The 26,367-nt window shown below is 41.6% G+C and overlaps 1 protein-coding gene across 1 annotated transcript in view; it reads right to left on the bottom strand.

Moving 5' to 3' along the window:
• The window catches only part of ME1 (malic enzyme 1), a 167,117-nt gene extending 144,524 nt beyond the window's left edge, over positions 1 to 22,593 (bottom strand). The window contains exon 1 of the mRNA XM_065681358.1: positions 22,349 to 22,593. Coding sequence (XP_065537430.1) covers positions 22,349 to 22,450 — 102 coding nt within the window. The 5' untranslated portion in view covers positions 22,451 to 22,593. The remainder of the gene's footprint in view (positions 1 to 22,348) is intronic.
• Positions 22,594 to 26,367: the final 3,774 nt, after the last annotated feature.

Raw genomic sequence — 26,367 nt, 5'->3', positions numbered from 1 at the left:
GAAAAAGAAAAAAGTGTTTCCAGTTAAATAATTTTGGTCTGTGTAGCCTGTTTCTGCTGAACAGTATGTGCAAGCAGCCCTTTAAACACACACTAAACACCAAAAACTGCTTCAATCTAGTCACTCATTCGTAACAAGATTTGTACCAAATGAAATGGAAACTAACATATAGATAATGCTTACATACAGTTATAATATGGTTAATGCAGTACCATAACTGAAGTTAAAAGCATTGTTATTTTCCTTGTTGAGGGAGAGCAGATATTGAGGTCACACAGGTCATTACTGAAGCAGGGAAAGGGAAATGGATCATCAGTCAGGGCACTTTCCAAGTAGAACATATTTACAAAACCTGAAGTGTTCCAGCTCCTTGAATGAGGTGATTCTTGCATGCACTTCACCAACTTTCTCTTTTAGAAATACAAGAGAAAACATAACTACTCTTATAATAAGAAAACTTTCTGGAACCCTTTCAGGCTGTGACACATCAGAAATGCTGAAGTACATGATTTGTATTCTGCCTCGGGTTTGAAATCTACCTCAAAGCCAGTATCCAGATCTCCTCTATATTCTACAAACAAACCTTTTTGATTTTGGCAGGGATTTGTGTCTAGCTATCAGAAAGATTTACATAACCATCCAAAACCAGTTTTCCTAGTGATACTCCTATATAGGACTTGTTCAACTCTGGAAGGAGTTTTCTCCTAGGTATACACACATCAGTGAAGCAAAATAAAAATCAGGGGCTACATCACCAATATTAATGTATAAAAATATTATCTCATGTACTTTCCAAAACTTTCTAAGAGAATTCATGGGTGGCCTCACAGGCTAATAAAAGATGCTTTACCTAAAAAGCTTGTTCTTTGTTCTTCAGTTTTGCCTTGTGCTAAAACAAGTTCTACTGATGCCTTTATTAATTTATTTTACGGGGTTTGTGCCTTGAATGAATACGCAGAAAAAAAAATATGTAAGTGGGAGAGGCTGCAAACTATTTTCAAAGCCAGTGGAGTCTGGGAATTTAAATGATGTGTGTGCCTGCCAGCATGAGGAGCTGTTGACAGAACAGCATCCTGGCAGCAGGTCACCAATGGGTGAGTGAGACTGGGAGAATCTCTCCCATCTGAGCTCTAGTTCAGATGCAACTGTTTGCATCTTAATTGGTGCTAAGCAATAGTGAGAGACACCTTAAAACACATAAAGGCAGTCGGGTGTATTATTCTTTTCAATATCACATATAAAATAGTACTTTTATAGGACATTACACAGGAAGATAGCAGTAGCCAACCAACAGTAGTGACAGTCACAGGAATTTCAAGATTAGACTTCGTTACTACATGTCCTTCTACTTTGTTTTTTAACTTTCAAATATGGTTGGAGTAAACACACAAAAAAACAGCAACCCAAAGACTATCTACCCAAAGTGATTAGATAAGAGCCAAGGAAAGGAAGCTGAAAATATGCTTGCTAAGGGTTTAAGCATACAAAAACTTTTGTCAGGAAGGAGAGAGAAGAAAACAGCCAGCTCTGCTTTTCTTGAAGCTGAGAATAAATACAGGAGGGATTGCTGGCACCACCACTCTCTAAAAACAGTTCTTAAGATTCAATATAGCTATGCACTGGATCCCATTTGATTTTTAGAGTATCAGGTAAAGAAACTGCAGGATAAATATTTGCATCAGTCTGACTCAGAGCACAAAACATTTTGATGGCTATTAAGAACTAGACCCTATCTTTGTAGCCACACAAACACACAGAGTAAGCACTTGTCCCAGTCGAGGTGGTTTTCCCTCAGCTATTTCTACGTGTGAGTGCAAAGACACAACAGCATGTTATACTGTTATATATTTTTTATATATATATTATATATATATATTATACTGTTATACATTTTTTCACTCTTCACTACTACATTCTATAAATAACATATTTCTCTCAACTACAGCAAACTATTTGTAGGATCATAGGATCAGACTACAGTTAGCCCAAAAGGAAAAATAAATAAATATTTAAAAAAAAAAATACCCCAAATCTCTTGCTCCCTACCAAAGAAATGAAATAAAACAGATTAAAAAAAAAAAAAAAGTAGGAAAAAAACCCTCGACCTTCCACAAAAATTTAAAATAAACTTTTAAATAGCTCCAAGCCTCAGACTCTCCTGAAAAAAAATAAATCTTTATGCTGTTTACCATGTGCATCTGGTCTACAGATCAACACTATTTCCTATTGAAAACACAGGCCATAAAGTACAGTGTTTACCACTTGCACACAGTTTGCAAATCTATATATGTAAGCACGTTAATTAAGATGAAAAACATTGGTGAAGAAGCTATTCTAACATGAGCACAGGATGCTAAGAGTGCTCTGTTTTTCTCTTCAATAGAATATAGGAAAATGTCACGTTCTTTTCTATGGCATACTTGTTACATTTCCATTGGCATAGTAACATAAACAAGAATAATATAGTTAAATTATTCTGAACTGTGCAGTCATAGAATTACACATTATTTGGAACAACTGCAAACTGGAGGCCTGTAATTCCAAGAGGAGCAATAGCAGCAGATTTTGGCTTTCTCCCTAAAAAGAGGATCCTGGCCCGTAGAGATACTGACTCACCAAGATGGTTTGTGCTATTTCTACTCCACTATCACTGACCAGGTCAAGTGCAGCCCTGATGTGACTTCTTTTCACTAGCCAAACTTTATAATTTGCTCTTATCTCTTGTGACCTCCATAACTGACCTAGCTCTAGACAATGAGTTTCTTCTTCAGTCACTGAGATTACTGAACCTGTAGAGCTCAGCCTGCCTGAGCAGGCTAAGATCACAAGAAGGAAGGCAGTCAGTCTGAAACCACAAGAAAGGTGGTTAGCTAGTCAATGCCATGACAGTTGCTTTAAACCTTCTTTGAAGGAGATGGCACATTCAGCAAGGTTTCAGTGCAGTGGGGCAAGTTTTCCTCAGGAAACCAAAGGTAAAAGCACATAGGCATCCCATTTCCTATAAGCCATAGGTCCACCAGATTATTTGATCTGGTTTCATTCCATTCATACGTTGAGCTATTACGAAGTTGTCCCTGCTCTGAACAAAAAGGGAACTGGGCCTGTTCAGCCTATAGAGAAGTCTTAGGAGGGATCTCATAAATGCATGTAAGTTATCTAAAGGGAGGGTGTCAAGAGGTTGAGGCCAGACTCTTCTCCATGGTGACAAGCAATAGTATGAGAGGCAAAAGGTATAAACTAAAACACAGAAAGTTCTACCTGAACATAAAAATAAATTCTTTCCTGTGAGGGTGACTGAGCATTGGAATAGGTTGCCCAGAGAGGTTGTAGAGTCTTCTTCCCTGGAGATACTCAAGAGCTGTCTGGACACAATCCTAAGCCATGTGCTCTAGGTAACCCTGCCCAAGCAGGGAGATTGGACTAGATGACATCTGGCAGTCCCTTCCAACCTCAACCATTCTGTGATTCTGTGATATGCTCCAGGGATCCCTTCCAATCTAAATTATTCTGTGATTCTGGGTCTCAGTTTCTAGGCTACTATTAAGGCATACAGAAACCACTGAAAATTCAAACAAACCTCAAAACTGTAAAACAGCTATGAAAGGTAACTGGCACGGGAAGAGCTTATAGCTGAAAATGGTCAGGAAAAACAGGAGAACAAAATATTTCAAACATCAGAAACACAAATCTAGCAAGATGAACTGCCCCCTTTTGCAGGTGAGCGAAATCAGCTACAACAGCAAGACAGACACCATTCTTTCCACCCAGCTTGAACTCTCAATTACAGCAACCCACCTGTAGCCAGTAAAGTTTCAAGTTGCTTTTGCCAGCTTTCATATTAGTTTATTTAGTAATGGAGGCAAGAACTACTTTAACAATTCACTCGACTGGAGCAGATGACAGCTTGAAATAGTTGGTGTGGAGGCTTTTCAAACCTGTACTTGACACATCTCCTCTGCAGCATGCATGGGCTGTGGCTTGCAGTTTAACTTCCATGCAGAGAAACCTCAGAGAAATGAATGAGCTGAGGAAAGTGGAAACAAATGGGGTAAAAAAAAAAAAAAAGAAAAATAGAATTCTCACAGCTGATTTGCTCTGTAGACCCAGCCAGAAGATCTAACCCAAGATGTAAATTTCTTTAGTGATGATGGATTGCCCGCTTAGTTATCGAGAGAATTCCTTGACATTAATAATTTTGCTCTAGAAACAGACCCAGATGGCCTTCTCTCAGGCCAGAGAGAACAGGATGGGATGAGAACTACAGGATTCTGCTAGACCTTTCCCATTCAACAGCTACTTCTTGCAAACAAAATGAAGCTCTGAAGAGAAAGCACTGCCTTGGGTTTGCCTGAATAAATATTTCCCAGCTTCTCAAGGAGCTGCTCTATTTGCACTATATTTCCTTTACAGAAGTGTTGATAGCTCTTTGAAAATTCCACAGATAGCAGCAGAGGAACCAGAGACACAATGGCTTCTCTTTTTTTATAGTATTCCAAAACTTGTATGATATTGCCAAGAGACTTGTATTCAACAGAATTTATGAGTTGGACAGAGAGGTCATGCACATGTGCTATGTGTATGCAGCTATTTCTCCCTCGTCCTGCTATTTATATAGGGAGTATATAAATACTTAGCTGAATAACTGAAATCTCTGTAGATGCCAACAAAACAAACCTTCCTTGTCCTTGAGTACCTCCGAGGTGAGTCTCCAGATCACAGGCCCCTGTTCTTATGGTAGACTTCAATCTCCTCCACTTCTGCTCAAAAAGCAATTTAACAGGACACAAAAAATATACAGGATATTACTGAAGAGTGTTAGGAATGATACAGAAGACACAGGGTGAGCCAGCCAGGGGTGATGCAGAGCTGGATTGGCTCTTCATGAGTAAGAAGACCTGACTGCGGATACAACAATAAATGCCAGCCTTGGGTGAAGTGGTCATGGACCAGCACAGTTCAAGATTCTAAGGGGAATGAATAAGGCAAGTAGGACATTACAGACTGGACTTAAGACAAGTCCCTGATCAATATGATTGCCTTCTATAGTAAAATGATTGGATTTATGGACAAGGGGAGACAGAAGATGCCATTTATCTCACGTTAAGCAAGGTTTTCAAAACTGACTCGCAAAAATCCTTGCACACAAGTTGGGATATTAGTGTAGATCAGTGGAGAACCATCTGTGTAAAGAAAAGTGTTGTTGGATGATTTGGCTCAGAAGTAAACAGTTAATGGGTTAAACTCCACCTGCAGGCCAGTAAGAACTGGCGTGCTTCAGGAGTCTGTAATGGGACCATCCTTCATCTTTATTTATGAAGGCAATGGAGCATAGTCTTAGCAGGTTTGCAGATGACAACAAATAGGGGTAACGTGGATACACCCAAGAGCAGGGCTGGCTGCCACCAAAATGAACTTAGCCTGGAGGAATGGCTGACAGGAACTTTATGAAATTCAAGAAGGACAAATGCAGAATACTGCAGCTTGGAAAGGAAACAATACAGATTACAATAATTCAAGCTGGCGACAGACTGACTGGCTGAGGAGGAGTAGGTCTATCAAAAAGGACCTGGTGGACAGCAAACTGAGCAGAAACCACCAGTGTGCACAGGCAACAAAGGCAGCCAACAGTATCCTGGGCTATATTAGCAGCAGCATAGCATACTAACAGGATGACAGATTGAGGAAAATTATCATCATGCTTTACCTGACATTCATTAGACTGCATTTATGATAGGAGTCCAACTTTGGGTCCCTAATATGAGAAAGGCCAAGATGACTATGGGCTGAAGCACACCCCTATTAGGGAACTGGGTTCCTTGAACCTGGAGAAGGACTGGGGGGATACCTAACAGCAGCCTTCCAGCACCTGTGCTGAGGCCATATAGAAGACACAGCCAAGCTCTCCAGAGCAGTAAACAGCAGAAGGACAAGAGACAACAGGCACCAGATAAAACAAGAGAGGCTCAGACTGGATATAAGGGAAAATACCTCCTCCTCTGAGTACAAACACATATATAGGTTGCTATGCCAGTTTTGCCTGTGAGAGAGTTAATTTTCTTCATAGTAGCTAGTATTTAGGTTAGATATAAGGAAGAAGTTCTTTACTGTGAGGGTGGTGAAGCACTGGAATGGGTTGCCCAAGGAGGTTGTGAATGCTCCACCCCTGGTGGTGCTCAAGGCCAGGTTGGATGGAGTCTTGGGTGACGTGGTTTAGTGCGAGGTGTCCCTGCCCACGGCACAGGGGTTGGAAACAGATGATCTTAAGGTCCTTTCCAACCCTAACTATTCTATGATTCTATGAGGATATGTGTTGGATTTGTGCTGGAACCAGTGTTGATAACACTAGGATGTTGTAGTTCTTGCTGAGCAGTGCTTATACAGAGTCAAGGCTTTTTTTTGCTTCTCGCACCACCCCACCAGTGAGTCTGGTGATGCACAAGAAGCTGGGAGGGGAAGAAGTTGGGACAGCTGACCCCAACTGAAAAAAGGGATACTTCATGCTACATGACAGCACTATCAGCATCAAAGCTGGTGAAAGGAGGAGAAAGGGGTGGATGTTCGGAGTTATGGTGTTTATCCTTCCAAATAACCATTATGTATGATGGAACCCTGCTTTCCTGGAGATGGCTGAACACCTGCCTGCTGATGGGAAGTGAATGAAAACCTTCATTTCCTTTGCTTGCATGTATGACATTTGCTTTACCTAATAAACAGTTTTTATCTTAACCCACGAGTTTTCTCACTTTTACTCTTCCAATTCTCTCCCCCACCCCAATATGTGCAGTGAACAAGCTGTGCAGTGCTTAGTTGCCAGCCAGTGTTAAACCACACCAGTTGCCCAGAGAAGCTGTACAGACTCTGTCTGTAGAGGTTTTCATGACCTGACAGGCTACTGCCCTGAGAAACCTGGTCTCTCTGTATATCGAACCTTGCTTTGGGTGGAAGGTTCAACTAGAGACCTCCTGAGATCCTTGCCAACAGGAATTACCATATGGTTTTATAATAATACTCCACTTGCATTCCCTGTGATATTTTCCAAGCTCCTTCCACTAAGTATCATTCAGACTGTGGTCTTTCTAGTTTTAGGAAAAAAAGGATCATTTCAAGCAGTAATCACAGTTTTTAGCACCAGACACTGGAAATAACTAACTTCATGCGGAAGAGTGCCAGGTACTTTAATTTCAACTGGTTTGTATTATTGTTCTGTATTACTCTTTGAGTCAAGCAGGGGAAAAGAAATGAACACACACCTGGGGGTTTCACACATCTGCATAAGCCAGCTAAATGGGGGCCAAAGCATTGGAAAGCCTTATTAAGACAGGCCAATAAACATACACCCCAAAAAAATGGCTCCCCAAAATTAAACATGCTTTGTCAAAACCTGTGAGGCAGATAAAATGTCAGAGCACAGACTAAATTCAGTAGGTTAAGTCATTGAAAAGGCTTACAAAAATACTCTCTTTGCAATTCCTTAGCATGGAAAACTAAAGTAGGGGGAGTAATTTTGTCTAGAAGTTATTATTTTAAAACCCAGGACTTGCTGTTGTGATTACTTCAAATACTTCAGTCCCATATGCTGCACCACCTGACAAAGCCACTCAATCATTAACTTGCATTTTCCTCTAACTACTCATTTCAAGGCAGAGTGGAATAGCAGCATACATAATCTAGAGATGCTGCCACTCTCTTTATGCTGTGATGCAAAAGAAGAGTTTGCATCCAGAACAGGTTCTGCTCCTGCCAACATGTATTTGGTGTTGCAAACAGAAATTCATTTGCCTGTAACAACATATATTGTCAGCTGAAGAAAGGATAGGTAGGGTAAATTCCTGTTCAAGTCATACCACCTTCAATCCAAGCTGAATTCCTCCATGCTAGTACTTGGATTCCAACACCCACAGCACCAAAATGAGATTAATGAGGTTAGTATGATTAAGATTTGCTGAAGATAACAGATTCACAGAATGCAGAGCATATTCACCATAACAGATCCAGCTTCAGCTAGCTTCAGTTTTCTATAGCTGTATGTCTAACTACTGCATTATTGCTCTGTTCTCCACATAACAGCTTTGCCTAAGTAATGAAGTGTAAGAGGCCAGTGCAAAATAAATAGGGCTTGTACATACATGCCATGTTTTGTCATAGTAACTGAAAGATTATTACTATGTGTTTAAGCAAATAGATGTATGTAAGCATTTGGGGGGGGGGGGGGGGATAGGGGAGGGGGAAATGCTTATCACTATATATTTTGAGAGTTGCTCTAATGCCAATTTGGAGCACAGCCAGACAAGCATTACCCTTCTGTAGCTACTTACATAATTATTTTCAGGATTAGGTTCACAGATATTAATTCATCATGTAGGCTTTCTGGTAACTGCTGAATAGAAAACAGGAATCAATTTGAAATAAATTAATTAAAAAATATGGGAGGATTAAAATAAATTCAATATTTTGACACAAAAATTGATTCATTTTGCTCACTGTTAAAACTTCATCGAGTCATTTTTCAAAGAAAATCCTAATTTGCTGGTTATTTACACCACTGATGCATAATTTCTAAGAATGTCATAATTGATATGTACAGAAAATATATGGAGTTCCTTGTGTTTAGAGGACATACATGAGCACTGCTTTTAGCAACTTTATCAAAGAAAAGAATAATAAGATACTTAAAAATATATCTTTGAGGGCAATAGCAGCTCCACTACACAAAGTGTGGCATAAGTTTTATTCAGCCTTTAGACATTTTCTATGCAGGGTATTTTTTCTAGAATATTAACACTGGGAAAAGAGTGTATTTCAAATTTATATCACCCTGCCTATCCAATAGTTAGCAAAGCCTTCACATGGCTAAATATACCCTTAAAAAGTCAGCCTTTACTGACATCATTGCATGAATTTTAGTCCTGAAGACATGAATTCTAGCTTCTTGAAGAAATGAAGTTTCACTGAGTTAAAAAACTAGCAAGTAGTGGTTAGCTTAAGGCTGAAATACATTTTCTTGCAGGAAGCATTGACCTGAGCTTCCTCAGGCATTCAGCTGATAAATACTGAACACTTTCTCACCTCTTCTCCCCACTCAGCTGGAATGGATGCAACTCTACCAATGCTGCTCAGGCCTAGGAAGCTTACAGGAGGCAGCTAAGGGTCAGCTACCACTTCATCTAATTGGAACTAATCTGCATGTGGCACAGCATGGCCTGAAGCCAGAAGCAGGTTTAGCTACACAGATGGATGATTTCTTCCTGCCTATTCAGAACTTCTTCTTCATCCCCCCACTCCACCCCCTACCCCAATCCCCTCCCAGAATTCAATACTGGTGATGATTTGCAGTCCTGTCTAATGCATTTTCATGGATCTAGGAAAGTGGACGTGCAGCACACTGCACATCCACTAATACCCTCTATACTTGTAATTACAATATGGTAGAACAATGTGAACAAAATAAGTCAGTACTATACAGAGTAGACATGGGTTTAGTTAGATGTGACTTTAAAAGAAATAACAGCCTGCAGACTGATTACTGCAAAAACTAGAAGATTACTTGGGTCACCCATGAAAAGAAAAGAAGTGTAAATAGAAACTAGATTATAGCTGTAAAAAGACAACATAGCAAAATGTTATCTAAAAAGACTAATTATACAAGACCAAATACTTTATCCTAGTTTTCATCCTCAGCATTTCTCAAATGCTGCTTGCCTTTTCAGATGAGAAAACTAAATGACTAAGACTTAATAATCACAAGTGCATGACCTAGTTTCCAGTCCAGTGCCCAATCTACTACAATATTCTGTCTCTCTTGCTGAAGTAGAGCTCACTAATTACGGGAAGGGAAATGTATGCACTCATTACATAGCTACGAAGCAATACAAAGAAAGCCTTTAAACATTTGTGAAGTGTACCTCAAAGCAAACCAGAAAGGGTGTCTGTTAGTCACACGCCCCGTCTAAATTGCTGGTGGCACATTATGACAACTAAACTGTATTCATCTGTTCTTCTTAGTTGTGTTTTACCCACTACATCCATACAGCAGAATAAAGTTAGAGGACTCAGTAACTGTAGAACCATAAGACAGATACTGCCATAAACTACAAAAAAAAAAAAAGTTTAGAAAATAATATTAGTTTGAAGGGTGTGTTTCTTTATCCTACAGATTTGCTTTTTTTCCTAAGAATTACACCTCAAAAGGAAGAATTAACTTTCTATTTTCTACTTTGATTACCCATGTTACTCCAAGAAGCACGAGAGCTCAGTACGTCAGAGAGCCTGGCAGGAGAGCAGAGGCTCCAGTTTCACTCAGACTCTTGACCTGGAACACTTTCACTCTTCTGGCAAACACAAGGCCAGTGGCTACAAGACAGAGCCAGAGCCAGACTTGTTTCTCCAGGTAAGATGCAAAGTGAGATGTTCTACTTTTCCTGGGCTTAGATGAAAGTGTTCCTTTCAAGCAGCTGCTGAGGGCGTGTGGCAAACGCCACCTTCAATGCAGAAAAAAAGCAGTACAGTAAGACACCTCTTCTGGTAACTGTTTGCATATTCATATACATTTATTTATCCTCACCTATAATCAGTATATTTAATTCAACTACTGCAGTGTTCTAAATATGCTCCACTCAAAGTAAAAGATTTAAAAAATAATAATAAAAACCACCACCACAACAAAACAACAAAAAAAAAAAAAATCAGGATTATAAACCTATTTTAAGGGCCATTTATTTTTTCTTTACCTGACCCTTTACTGACCTAATAGACAGCCATGCCAAATCCCCTGTCACATGAGCAAGAGGAAGGCTTTATCCAGCCTTCACTTAGGAAAAGCAATGCAATTGATAAGCCTCATCCTTAGAGAATCTGGCATGAAATGTTGTCTTAACAAAACAACAAAAAAAGATAACCACACTGCTCTTATGCTCTCAGACTATAAAAATTGAATGCCTTGGAGACATAAATCAGGGTTCAATATCCTGTACTGGAAGGAATCTTAAATTTTTTTTTCTGCTATTAAATTACTTTTCTACGTTACAAAAAGAAACACAGTTTCAATTTAAACATGTTTAAGGAAGGCAAAAAGGTCCTATAAAAATCTTGCAAAGTCCCTTTTAAGAGTTTTAGTACCTTACACTCAATCAGCCATGATCTGGTGAAGCAGAGCATTATGACACCTCATACATTTAACCTAACGTTATCAACTAGGTAACTTCAGATAAGCAAAGAGAGAGTGCAGAAGTGTATATGTAAGAAGTAAAGATGCAGGAACGTGATCAGTGCCTTCAAAAAGGTATTTACCTACCCTCTAATACAAACAGGCTTCTTCTGCTTCAGGTGCACTGCTCCTGTTCAACCCCTCCAAAAATAAATACAGAACTTTAATAAGAGATTCAAGACAAATCAAACCAACATTAAGCACTTCACAGGCTTGGGTATTCATTTTATTTTAGCAATACACTGTTCTATTCTGACTTCTATCTGTAACTATTGAGCTCTTTTGTACTATTTCAGTAAAGAGGCTTTACTGCCTCTTTTGTAAGTATACCTCCACACACAAATCTGCCTTCTAAAGTTAGGTATCTGGAGGAAGAAATCCAGTAAGTCAGCTAGACACTAGTACAGAAAATGTTGTAACATGCTTTATAATTACCACTATGCACTCATTTCCAGGACAGATTTAAGGCACAAACTATTTTTTTTTCCAACTTCATTAGTAAAAGCCTTTTTTTTTTTTTTTTTTTTTTTTTGCCTTTGTGGAAAAGAGAATTATGTATTTCATAACAATATTTGTTATTCTCTTGCAAAGCAGTACTGTACTACCCGATCTCCGTGCCAAAACCAAACTTAAAAGCGTATTACTCACAGGGCACAAGAGGAAGAAAGCTAAACTGTGATATCCTATCTGAACTGGATGCCAAAATCATTTAATACCCCATAGCACCTACTCTGTTCCAAAAATACACACAATTCATTAATAAGACAGATGAATCTAAAGAGCTAATTCAAGATAGAAGACTGAGTTTATTTAAGCAAAGTTACATTGAACCAAAGATGCTTGTAACTTTTCAAACCATAAGGATATTTATTTTACGAATACACAAAAAAGTATAGGCAGAACATTGACATAAGTTTTAATGTTAAACTTGGTTACTGAAGAACAAAAAAAAAAAAAAAAAAAAACAAAAACCAGTTTTTCTAAGCCAGAAACAACTGCTTGAACAAGCATATGTATATAATGATAAAATGCATTGCTGCTCTATGCCTCATATATACTTAAAGAGCAAAACAGTAATGAATTTGCTCTCGGAACTCTTATACCAGATAAATACATCCTGACATACTTCTACATCTTTGGCTGAGAGCCACACAAGTATTCAGAGCATAAAAGCTTTTTTCTTTTTTTTTCCAATTCTACGTTATGTATTCTTTATGTACATACAAAGTGTTTACTCCATAATTCTGGTGCTTCCTCTACATTGTAAACAACCTCAAGTCCTGCACAGAGTATTGCGTTTCACACAGAAATAGGCACTAACAGTATCCAAGTGAACTACAGACACTGATTTCAGCAGAAAGCACACAGCGCCTGCAAGAACCGCCTCCAGGGTGCCCTGTGACCTCCTCTTTCTAAGTCAGGATTTCTGCTTCCTGAATTATGCAACAAATTATATTAGCAAAGCTTAAGCTTTGATAAGACCAAACCTTGTTTGCTTATGCACACACTTCACATTTTTAACTCCTACCAAAAAAACAAATCTATACTGAGGACTACACATAAAATAATTCTCATGCAAAATTAGAAATGTTTTGAACAGAATCACATTTAGCTTTCTCCACAGCCTTCTTTTTTTCTTCCCCCCTCTCTGAAATCACCCGTAGACTTCGAATATTTAAGGTCATCTTAATTAAGCAAAAAAAATAGATACCATAATGTTCATCATTTTAGATCAAACCAGACTAGTCTCTGAAAGGTTCCATTAGCCAAAAACATTTATCTTGCACACGGAATGAATATTTCAGTGTTTCCTTCTAAATGGTCTGCTAGGAATCATGGTTTAGAAGTCTGTGGAGCTTAAAGGCACTCAAGCTCTCCAAGTGACAAAGGAGTTTGTTTTTTTTAAGTGCTAATTTGATGCCAGTTTTTTTACCAGCTTCCCCTCTTGAATTCCTCTACCATTAATTTACTCTCAGTAAAAGGGAAGCTAGGAAGCAGTGCTGCTGGCTGTGTATGATACCCTTCTCCCTGAATGACAACCCAGAATATTCTAGTGTCAAGCCAAATTCAATAGAATAGGGTTGGAAAGGACCTTAAGATCATCTGTTTCCAACACCCCTGTTGTGGGCAGGGACACTTCGCACTAAACCATGTCACCCAAGGCTCTGTCCAACCTGGCCTTGAATGCTGCCAGGGATGGAGCATTCACAACGTCCCTGGGCAACCCATTCCAGTGCCTCACCACCCTCACAGGAAAGAACTTTCTCCTTATACCCAATCTAAACTTCCCCTGTTTAAGTTTGAACCAGTTGTTACCCTTTGTCCTGTCACTACAGTCCCTGATGAAAAGTCCCTCCCAAGCATCCCTATAGGCCCCCTTCAGATACTGGAAGGCTGCTATGAGGTCTCCACGCAGCCTTCTCTTCTCCAGGCTGAACAGCCTCAACTTCCTCAGCCTGTCTTCATACGGGAGGTGCTCCAGTCCCCTGATCATCCTCGTGGCCCTCCTCTGGACTTGTTCCAACAGTTCCATGACCTTTTTATGTTGAGGACACCAGAACTGCACACAATACTGCAGGTGAGGTCTCACAAGAGCAGAGTAGAGGGGCAGGATCACCTCCTTCAACCTGCTGGTCACGCTCCTTTTGATGCAGCCCAGGATACAGTTGGCTTTCTGGGCTGCGAGTGCACACTGAAGCCGGCTCATGTTCATTTTCTCATCCACCAACACCCCAAGTCCTTCTCCGCAGGGCTGCTCTGAATCTCTTCTCTGCCCAACCTGTAGCTGTGCCTGGGATTGCTCCGACTCAGGTGTAGGACCTTGTACTTGTCCTGGTTAAACTTTGTAAGGCATGGCATCAGCCCACCTCACAAGCATGTCAAGGTCCCTCTGGATGGCATCCCTTCCCTCCAGCGTATCAACTGAACCACACGGCTTGGTGTCACTGGCACACTTGCTGAGGGCGCACTCAATCCCACTGTCCATGTCACTGACAAGGATGTTGAACAAGACCGGTCCCAACACCAATCCCTGAGGGACACCACTCGTTACTGGTCTCCAGCCGAACATTGAGCCATTGACCACAACTCTTTGTGTGCAGCCATCCAGCCAGTTCTTTATCCACCGAGTGGTCCACCTATCAAATTGATGTCTCTCCAGTTTAGAGACAAGGATGTCATGTGGGACAGTGTCAGACGCTTTGCACAAGTCCAGGTAGATGACATCAACTGCTCTACCCCTGTCCATCAGTTCTGTAGCCCCACATAGAAGGCCACCAAATTGGTCAGGCAGGATTTCCCCTTAGTGAAGCCATGCTGGCTGTCACCAAGCACCTTGTTGTTTTTCATGTGCCTTAGCATGCCTTCCAGGAGAATGTGCTCCAAGATTTTGCCAGGCACAGAGTTGCGACTGACTGGTCTGTAATTCCCAGGGTCATCCATTTTCCCCTTCCTGAAAATGGGGGTTATATTTCCCTTTTTCCAGCCATTGGGAACTTCACCTGACTGCCATGATTTTTCAAATATGATGGCCAGTGGCTTAGCAACGTCATTCGCCAGCTCCTTCAGGACCCGCGGATGGATTTCATCAGGTCCCAGGGACTTGTGTACGTTCAGGTTCTTAAGATGGTCTCAAACCAGATCCTCTCATCTTCCTCCTCTGACTAGAAACTATCAGCATCATTATTTGAAGACCTGAATTCCTGTGTCAGGTAAAACACTGGAAACACCAAAGACTTTGCCTGGTCTCTGTCAAATCAATGCAAAATCTTGCTGTTTCTGTCTATTAGGAAGCTCCAAGTCCTGCCCATTCCAGTTTTGCAGACACACCACAGCTGTTTCAAGCTTGTCTGCAGCATTGCTGCCCGAAACTTTGGCTACCATGTATTACAAAGTGGTAATCCTACAACATTTTATTGCCTTTTTCTTATACCAGATTTAGCCTTTGATGTTGTGTTAAACCAGACAATGGAGGTAATTACTGTAAAACTACTCCAAGTCATGGGCCTGGCCCACACTGCCCTGGCACAAAATAAAGAGAAAGCCCCTCCATAAAAGAGAAGGACATTCAAACAAAACTTAACTAACACCTTACTACTGCCAAACTGAATTACTGGCTTAAATCATAGCAGAGAAGAGAGTCAAAAAAATTCAGAGGAGAGGAATAGGCCCAGAAGCACCAGCCAGAGCCCCAGTGATGCACCACCCTACCAGCTAGCACACATGTACACACACGTACCAGGTTAATACATTTGGTTTGTGTTAGTAGAGACGCAGCCTCTGTGCCCACTTCTACAGAAGCTAGCTCTGTGGATGATCACAGGGGGTGTTCCCAAAATTGGCAGCTTTCCTAGTTACGGAATAGCTCTGGATCTTGCAAAACCTCCCAGCTGGAGTCAGACAATCCCTTATGCTCAGAAGCTGTAAGGGTAGGCCTTCCTCCACCAGTGGCTCCGTAACTTCCTTGGAAACATATTTAGCACAGGGGCAATGGGTCACTTAACCCGAGTCTGGAGCAATGAGACCTGTGGTGTGAAGGCCAGCATCAGCCCCTGTGGGCCTGGGCTACAGCAGCCATGAGCCAGTTATGCACAAAATACACTGCTCATCTGAGCAGGCATGATGGGGAAAGGAAAGGTATGACAAAGCAAAGATGATACATTTTAACTTGGGGTCACAGGTTAATAAGAAACATCTCTATCACACATTTCACTTCCTCCTCTCCTCTGAGAGGGAAGCAGGGACAAGGGAGAGAAGCTTGTGGCTGCTATGGCCGCAACTTTTTTTCAGAGACAGCTCAACACAAGAGACTGACGCAGCAGAACTGTATATATAAAGTGAAGAATGCAAAATAAGAACTCCTGTATGTTGAGATATGCTTTCTGGAGAAAGCACAAATATTCTTTGCAGTTTATTTTACCTAAACAGAAGTACAGTTTCTCAGTGAGCTCTTATCGTACTTGGTGTCCACATCCACCAGTAAGACTAAAAAAACACCACCAAAGTTCTGTGCCCAGCATCTCTGTAAAATCTAGTATAGAAAAGTGCATTTAACGTATTTTACATAAATCCTGTTTGCAAGGCGCTCTGTGCCAGGATTAAGGTTTCTATTAAAGTAGCATTTAGAACCAGGAGGCAAAGGATTCCTCAGTCTAAAGAAAAAGGTCAACTTTGTATTCAATTACTGAAGTTCACAAGAAAATTGCACAACAGAAAAGCATCTTTAATACCTGAAACAGCTTCACAGCAAAATAATTCCAATTGTGACAACTCATACCACTGTTTAGCTGCTAACACTGCTATATTGCTTACTACACATACTTCTCCTTCCTCTCATTTGCTTTTAATTCGTGTCACAGAACTTCGTTCCTAACTCGCTGTCTCAGCACTCTTTTTCATAACTGCAAGCAAGGAACTAGAGGCCAACAGGAAGAAAATAACATCAACACCAACCACAGCAAATTACCTACTAGGTCAGGAACAAAGCAGGTGGAAGCAATGAACGCTGCAAGCTATATACATGAAACAGAAGATGGTGGTAAAATAACTCAATTTAAATACTTTGTGCTTTTCCCAAGACTTTTCCCTCATTAACAGTATGCAGGAAAAACCTGCCTTAAAGTAAGAAAGGCGGAAAAAAACCCCACAGAATTAATTTTTAAAATCCTTCACACATACAGTAAATAAAAGTACCCATACAAAAACTATCCTGCATTGCAACCCTCCCTCACATCTCAAGAAGGTGATTGCAAGAAGGAAAACACTGGCAATGTGTTTGCCACAATAAGTTGCAGACTGCAGTTCTGCCAGTCTGCAACTTATGGTCCTGGCTGTTGAAGAGCAAATCCCTCTGGTATGAACCAACCTCAGACTTGAAGAACCTCCTAGTTTAGGTTGCCAGTCCACAGAACAGCAACTCTGGTGTCAGAGACCCCAGTAATACATCAAAAACGCAATGCCCACCAAACACAGGCAAAATGGATACAAGTTCACTCTAAAAGGTTTCAGACAGGCCAGACTGATTTGCTTTTTGTGCTAGCACAGCCACCATACCATTTACTTTTGTAAACACCAGAAAAAGTGCATATGCTTATCTCTATGCTAGGTGACCTGATGGGGATAAGAACTTGGAGATATGAGTGTTAAAAACTACAAAGTTGTAAAGGGTAAAATGTTCATAGGAAAAAAGGAGGCAGAAGACAGTGAAAGTGATCAGCAACTACACCCACAAAAGATTTCATCAAATTATACCTTTACTTTCACATGGAACTGACCATCTTCCAATCTAAAAGACAGTATCATGCCTAGTACCACTTAATATGAAATCATCCTTTGCAACATCAAGTAACCTCCAGAAAACCTATTTTACAAGTTACTATAGATAACTGCTAATATGCCATTTTAAGGAGTGTTTTCCTCCTCCATCCCCAGCTTCATCAGTTTTCCTTGTGGAATATCTATCTACAGCTAAGACAAAACAACTAGCGAGCACTGGGCACTCCAGAGGACCCAGCCAGAGTACATATGTTTATGATGTGAAAATATGAACATTACCAATGGAAGGAGAAAAAGACTTCCAATGCTTGGCATTTGATAAAGGAATAGATTTGTTTAGAGGAGTTTCTTAAACATTTCTTCTCTTTTACCCAGTAAATGGAACGCTCCTGGTTTTTTTACTGAAGTCAGGTTTTCTGAGGCCTATTACAGGGTCACCAACAAATGTCAGTCACAAGAGCTTGTCTATGTGTCACCTACACCAACTGCAGGATGATACTTTCTCAAATCAAATTTGATTTTAGTGAAACAACTAGCTGTATACACAACAAAATATATCTGGTTTTCATAAGCTTTCTCCTCCCACTCTCTGAAACATACAGGCAAAATGGGAAGCCCATACTTCTGTCTAGCTAGATGATAATTTCAGCTGAATTAAAATTAAAAAGAAAAAAAGAAAAAGGTTTACAATTGTCTTTATAGTAAATTAGTACAGATAGCATGTGTAATCTGATAGGAAAGACAAGCATTCATATCTTAATAACCCCCTGATAAACTGCTCATTCCCTCAGCCTGGAATTGTTTATTCTGAGAAAGGGTCACTAGAGGCATCCTTCAGTCTTTCACTTCTCCTGAGATCTCCAGTTTGGCCACTGTCTGAAATAAGACGCTGGGATAAAGGGACCTTTGGTCTATTCCAGTATGATTCTTTTATCTTACAGTGAGCATTTGACATATCTTATGGTTCGTAAATCTGACGTAAGTCTGACAGCCAGCTCCAGCCAACAACTAACATCATTGCTTAGTTAAGAACCTACTAAGATCCCACAGTATCACATACAAGAGGTGGTAAGGATGAAACGTAAATGTCTTGGCAGGTGGGGTTGATTGGGAGCTCCTGGATATTCAGCAGCCCCATCACAGTCTGCTCTGAAATTCTCCTTAGGACAACTTGAATAAAAGGAAAATAAAAAAGAGGGACCAACAGTTTACATGCACACCACACTCAGCAATGATGATTGCACTGTCAGGAGAGGGGTAACAATTAAGCAGCTGGGGAAGGAAAAGAACCCTCCAGCACTTAGATTTCACAGAATCCCTCATTTCCTGCTCGCTGAACTACTCTGCAAGAATACGAAAGCAGCCTGGAAGCAAAGCACTACTCCAATGGCAAAGTTTCTCAGTGTTTTCAAGTGTTTAGATTTGGCAACTAATACAGGCTATTGAAAAAGTTTGGTATTGAAATACACATTTGCATATCTTCACATCAAGATTATGAAAACAAGTAGCTTATGGGAAACTATCATTTGTTTAAACATTAAATGGTAAAAAAATGAAAAATTAGATGAAAGTTTAGTGTCAAATGATTTGTGTGCTTTAAAACTGTAAACTCGTTCACTGAGTAAAGAATAAATGAGATTTATAGTAGAAGTGGAGCAAATTGCTTTCATGCTTCTGTAGCTCATCAGCTTAAAGAACATAGAAATCCCCGCCAAAGGTTTCTAAATGTGATCTATTTCAATGAAAAGAAGTGAAATTATGTTTGTTTTCTTTGTAATTGCTATTTACAATGTGTTTAGTTGTCTAAGGGAAAAAAAAAAAAAAAGAATTAACGAAAAGGGTCTAAATACACATTTAAACACTATGGACCTAAAATCTCGGAAGATAAACTGAATCACAGTAACTGTCCACAGACTTGGACATGCGTCCTCAAGCAATTAAAGTCATGATGACTCATAATTTTTGATGCATCATTGCTGCTGAGATGGAGCTGTAAAAGCAGCAATGGTTTTTACATAGAGGCAAAATGCGCCAGCATGACAAGTAAAACAACCCCAAACATTTTTATTAAGCTTTTCCTCAGTAAAGTCAGTACACGTTTGTGAATTACTTACAAAGGGAACATAAAAGATTTAAGAATGACATTGCCTAGGGCTTCAACATACTTCAGTACTTAGTATGTTCTGGAAACTCTGCCATGCAGGCAGAAGCAGAAGGCAAGTGGAAAAGAAGAAATCTGGATGTTTACTCTGACATTTCCACAGCCCTTTCTCTCACCTCTCACCAGCCAAAGTATAAAAAGTAATGTATGCACTGAGTGTGCAGAAATCCAGCTTTATTGTTCCATGAGTGGTGGACAAAATGAAGATAGGCATTAATAAAAAAAAAAAAAAAAATAGCTCCCTATTTCTTTTTACATCTACTTTTAAAGATATCCCAGTATAAATGGTTCCCTGCACAATTTTCATTTTGACTTGTCTGAGAAGGAGTGTACTACTTGAGGACATAAGCCCCACACTTCCACATACTGCAGCATACTTCAGCTTTACCTGCTTGACAGCCCAGCTGTCTTGGCTTAAGAGACCCTGAAGCATCATTTGTCTTGTTTTTCTACGAGTCACTGCTAGATAGCACTACTCAGTACTTTCAGTCTACTCTTACCAAGAACATGCAAATAGGACCGGCACTGTACCCAAGGGAAAGTGCCGACACAGAGGAATTGCAGCTCTTAGAGAGGGCCCAGGAGATAGCAGAAAGTTCTGGCACTTCTGCAGAATTGTAAACAATCCCTGTACTTTAGAATCATTAAAGGAAATTCCTCCCCCAAATTCAAATTGAATTCTCTGCAACCTCATGATTGTTTAACAGCCTTGGCAATAGAAAGAGAACTGGGAATACCAGCTCCCACACAGGCAGGCATCAAGCTATCAAACTATCAAACTGGCAACTATGTTGGCAGTACTTAACATATTTTATTGCCCATATATATATTTGGCAATAAAAAATATGTATATTAAGGGACATGCATATGCATATGCCTGTGTATATATGTACACAGTAGGGTGTAATATATCTACACACCAAAAGTCACCTGTCTCAGTCAGAAAACTGGATTACCCATTATTCAGCAGAGCAGGACCAGACTCTCACAGGCATAAAGACCAGATTTTTCAGCTGACATTTTCTAACACCAAACTCTGTGTTAGCTGGGTAGATGTGGCTGGTAACGAACAACTACTTCTTCCAGCTTCTCTGTAGTACCACAGCTGAGGGGAAAGGGAAAAATAAAGCCAAAGCCAAGAAATCAAGCAAGACCCTTCCTCTTTAGCACCTCATCTCCACCTATGCTGTTCAGAGGCAAGGTATATGTATTTGAGAGGAAGAAGGTAGCAAGGCTCTTGCTTTGCCTCTGACTGCCCTGTATTCAATGCATTTTGGCATAAGCCCCATTTTACTTCTTAAAACAAGGTGGGGTTTGGTTGTTGTTTTTTTTTGTTTTGTTTTGTTTTTGTTTTTTTTTTTTTTTTTGGTTGGGTTGGCTTTCCTGTTTATTCTGAGTAAGATTTTTTCCATGAATACTAGAGCTGCTTAAAAGCAAACCCAAGTAAAACAGCCTCTCCTTGGTTTCTTCTTGGAAGTTTTATGTTTCCTTTCACCTAACCTCAGGAGACCTTTTTGGGCCTACACAGAGACATCAGACAGCCTCTGAGGAAACCTTGTAGTCAAGCACCAAGGCTAATAAAAGCACTATTCATCTAACTAATATATGGAGCTTTTAATGATGAGTCAACCTACCCAGTAAAACTAGAGACATAGTTTGCATCAACTTATCCAACTCAGCAATAACTAAAATGACTGCATATACAGCCTAATGCAGAGGTACAAGGCAGAGCACCATTAAAGGTAACTTGCAAGAACACAGCCGGGGCTAAGGAGTCGACCAAGATTTTATGTGCTAGGGGAGGCTTATCATCTACCTTTAACTTCACCCATTTTTCATTTCAGCAGCAAATCCAGGGGCCTGTCACACCAATAAAGTATTTTACTATCTGAAATTTGCATCTGTATCAGAGCTGTGCAAACACCCGGATTATTTTTTTTTTCCGGATCAGTTTAACGTGCTGAGGAAGTTTTAACATGATGAATTCCTAAACAAATTAGAGATGTGACAAAAAGGTTTTGCTATGCTATGGCATCCCTTAAGAGCTGACTGATGCAGAGCAGGGGGGTAAGCTGGAGTTGAATTTCACAACTGCAAGTGGAAAAGTGGTGACAAATTGCCTTTCTCCCCTACCAGGGGACAGCACGAACAGCCAGGTTTGTCAGCATGAAACAAGCTGGGGCGCCCGTGGGAAAGAGAGATGGGAAAGAAGGAGGGTACGAGGAAAGCACAGACACGGCATCGGGAACTCCTATCAGAGCGGCGTAACTTTCAGCAGCATCCTCCCTGGGCTGCTGCTGCTGCTTCTCTTCTCCAGAAGATACAGCGGGGCTGCCGCCGCTCCTCACGGCGGGCTCCGCGCCCCCCGCCTACTATGGCGGGGCGGGGGGGCACACGACCGCCCACGGGCCCCCCGCCGCAGCGGAGGAAGAGGAAGCACGGCCCGGCCCGCAGGAAGTACCGCTGCCCCGCACCCGCCGCCCCACCGGCCGCTGTGAGGCACCGGACCGGAGCGGAGCGGGCCGAGCGGGGCGCTCCCCAGGCGCTGCACTGCGACAGGTGGCGACGGCGACGGCGAGAGGCCGCCGGGCGTCCCTGCCGCCTTGGGCCGGGCTCCGCAGGCAGCCGCGGCAGGTCTCTCCGTCCCGCGCGGGCGGGCGTAAGGGGGTTCGGGGCGAGGGAGAGGGCGCACCTGCCCTGCCTGCCCCTACCTTGTTGAGGTGGGGGTCGCGGAGCACCTCGTAGCCCCTCTTCATGGTGATCTGCCGGGACCGGCCGGCGTCCCGGCACTCGGCTGCCTTCTCTCCTTGCATGACGCGACGCGACGCGGCTCGGCTCGGCTCGGCTCTGCTCACTGCCGTCAGGTCGCTGCGGGAGCCGAGGCAAAGTGGCGGCTCCTCCTGCTGAGGTGACCGCCCGACGGGGTGGGATGATCCTGCGGGAGGGAGGGGGCAGAGCCGCGGCGAGGCGCCGCCGCCGGGGGGGTGTGTTTTGGGGGTGTCACCGGGCGCTGCTGCCGCTGAGTCACCGGCAGCTCCGCGCACAGCCGCGTGAACAGCCAGGTGTGAGGGGGGGAAGCGCCGGTGGCGAGGGCCCGCAGCCCTCCCCGCGCCCGGCAGCCGCCGGTGGTGTGATGTCGCTCCGGGCCCGGCATTTGCTAAAGGGTTAGACCGCCCTCCCCTTTACCGCTTCAGAGAGCCCCTCCGGTTGGCTCTGTGCCCGCTAGAAACTGGCTAAGCTCGCATCACCTGCTGAGGGGAGGCTTACTAGCGGCTCTCCATTATAACACCGGGTTTTATCCAGGGCCTGGCGTTAGCCGGTGCAGCGGGCATGGCCACTTAACGCTGAGGGACCCCCGCGTTGTGATCCATAGAGCTCATGGGCAGTCAAATTTCACTTTCCTTCTACTATTAAATGACTGTGAAATCCAACCTTTTCCACAGGGGATGGGCTGCATGGCTTTGTGCAGTCGGGAGCATGTGTTTGATGTAATTAGCTTTGGGTTGCGGACGTAACCATGTGGTGGCCTCAGCTATGCTGCTTGTGGTTACACCTGATGGGGATGGAGGGAGTATTAGGGCAGAGCAGGTGTTGAGCTGGTTTGTACCGCTATCACTAGCGTTTGTTTGCAATATGTTCTGAAATTGTTTGCATACAATCTGTTATGTACTGCATGACTGTGGCTTTGTTCCTCTATAAATTCATTCATGGAAAAGCAGAAATGATTTCCATACGGGTACCATAGCCCTGCTAGAGAAATGACACAGCTTGAAATCATGTGGCTATAAAAATACTGATGGATAGAGGGTTTTGCTACCTGTTCTCAAGCAGCAACAAACAGATCACAATTTTGCAGCTCTTTTAAACTTATCTCGTCACTTTTGATCTGTAGGCCTTGAAGCCATTCTACTACCTCATATTTTATTTAAAAAAAAGGCTTACACAGAATCTTTTTGTGAATTCCCTGCTAAGTAGCTCCAAAAAATTAATTTGGGATTAATTAATGTAGGAAAATTGAAAGGGTTCCAAGTCTCTATTTCTGGAAACTTGATTAGCAAATCAGCAGCAAATTCAGGAAATAAACTGCTCCCTTGCTCCACCGTCTCAGAAAGTATTGCGGAAATCGGTATTAATAAAAAGATTTGAACAAACTTTAAACCTGGAGTCTTTGAGACTGATTATCCATCCTTCCTTGTATTTGCCTGGATAGCCAAGGAGCTACCTACCCAAGCCCTGAGTATTACCGTCAATAGGTATCATGGTAGCACTTCAGGTCTTTCCTAGATACGAAAGAATAAAAAGCAACATAGAGTCATGATAAAAATTAAAAGCAATATGGAAATATCCTTTTCCCTTTGTTTGTGAGAACACTGAAACCATCCTTATAGACTGCTAGCCTAAATGCAATATCTATGCCCCAGAGAAAGCAATGTGTACTGATGCAATTTTTATCTTTGTGTTGCAACGCTGCCTATAAAAAACACTCTGATTGATGCCAAAAGTTACTTCAGCCACTGTACCTGTGGTGAGATCTGACACCCTGATAAGAACTTATGCTCATTCACCTTGCCCCAGTTATCCAAGGTATGCAATGAAACAGCTGATTCAGGTGAAGTCATTGGGATCTTTTTTATTTTTACATAATCAGACTTCAGAAAACATTAACTGCTGTAAGTACAAATTTACTCTGCACTGTCTTCCTAAAAATAGAGTTTATTTCTGTTTCTTATGTTCAAACACTAATAAAAACAAAATCCTAACTATCTGCTAGGATAAATGTGTCTCTGATTTGTAAGGATAGCAACAGACCTTTTCAGTTCAAAAGCAAGACCAGAAGAACAAGAAAAAGTGGTGTCTTCTGTCACCTGTAGAAGTCTTCCACCTGAGGCCTGGAACGTTTTAGCATTTAACAGGATTAGTAGAGATTTATTTGTCTGAGTCTGCTGCTAGTGATTGCTTTCCTTGCTAGTGTTTATAACCTCCTGCAATTTTTGTCATGTTTGTATTACCTTTGCACAGTACCTTGAGCAAGACCAATTTTAGAGTAACTCTTCCATGACCTCACAATATTTGAACTGCAAAAATAGTTCAAAATGAGCCAAAGTGATAATGTTCAGCAGTTCATTTGCGGTTGGAGGTGATTATCCCGAAAGAGGTCTGCATTGCATGGTAAAGCTGTATTACAAGAATAAAGCTTTTGTAAGTGGCTGGATTATTTTGTTATGGCTGTGTATGTGATACAGGTATTTTTTACAATTGTTAGCCTACATTCAGATAAATGATTAGTGAGCATTATATATTATCAAGGTGTTTCTGACAGAAAGTGAAGTGGCTTTGCCCTTCTGTCAGGCACCTAATTCTGTTTCTCAAATGGTTTCTCTATGGTATACTTTTAAAACTCATATTTTTTTATAAGTACCTACATTTATGGTTTCCTCCCACCCCCTATAGAATCATATCACAGAATTACAGAATGGTTTGGGTTGTAAGGGACTTTAAATATCATATGGTTCCAACCCCTCTGCATGGGCAGGGACACCTTCCACTAGACCAGGTTTCCCAAAGCCCTGTCCAACCTGACCTTCAACACTTCAAGGGATGGGGCAGTCACAGCTTCTTGTCTCTCTCAAATCACCCCAGAAGTACTGTGGATATATGAAAAGGTCTACTTGAAATAGTCCTAGTAAAAGAAAAGACTAGAAAGAACACTGATCATCTAGTGTACCTTCATATCATAGAATAGGTTGGGTTGGAAGGCACCTCCAAAGGTCATCTAGTCCAATCCCCCCTGCAATGAGCAGGGACATCTGCAACTAGACCAAAAGCACATTTCAACCTAGTTTTAAAAAGCTTCAGCAAATGATACTTCATAACTTACTTTCTAAGCCAAATGTAAGGAGAGATTAAGTATAGAAAAAAAATTATTTCCTTCTTGCCAAAGTAGTTGATTAAGGGGACTGACTGAGTTTAAATATTTACAAATGGAAGTGTCCCTGTTTCAGGCTATGGTGAATGGATCATAGGGTTTGGGCCCCCTCGAACCATTGTTTGGACCACTGGGATCTCCCTATCCTGCTCTGTCACTGAGGAAGACCGCTGATTTGGGAGAAAGGGGACTACTACCTGATTAAGAAAACATTGAGCTTTTTTAGGGTGGCATTTGTATTTCTTGTCTGACTTAGCCCATCAAGATCAGTACCAACTGATGGTAACTGTTGTGTGCTCCTGTGGGTCATGGTACTCCAGCCAATACTTTGCCAGCCCTGAATCAGCTGAGAGCTTTACTTCACGTGTTCTACTGATGGTGATTCCATTTATGCAGCACAATGTTTGCTTTTTTTGCAATAGTACAACACCGTTAACTCATGCTGTGTTCGTGATCTGCTATAACCCCATGCCCTTTCTGGCAGGGGTGCAGGCTGAATGAGTTCATAGAACCACATAATCTTTTAGGTTGTATAAGGCCTTTAGATCAAGTCCAACTGTTAACCTAGCACTGCTAAATCCACCGCTAAACCATGTCTCTAAGCACCCCTTGGATTTTGGGGGCTACATTCTCCTCCCAGCTCAGGGGTCTGGGTACCCAGAGAACAACTGGCCTTATTATCAAAGACTGAGGCAAAGAAGGCACGGAGTACCTCAGCCTTTTCCTCATAGTTTGTCATTGTGTTTCCCCTGCATCTCATTAAGGATGGAGATTCTCCTTAGCCCTCCTTTTCTTGCTAATGTA

This window comes from Lathamus discolor, chromosome 5 (assembly GCF_037157495.1).
Source record: "Lathamus discolor isolate bLatDis1 chromosome 5, bLatDis1.hap1, whole genome shotgun sequence".
Lineage (NCBI taxonomy): Eukaryota > Metazoa > Chordata > Aves > Psittaciformes > Psittacidae > Lathamus > Lathamus discolor.
Note: the sequence above shows the minus strand (reverse complement) of the source record. Positions and strands in the feature narration are given on the sequence as shown.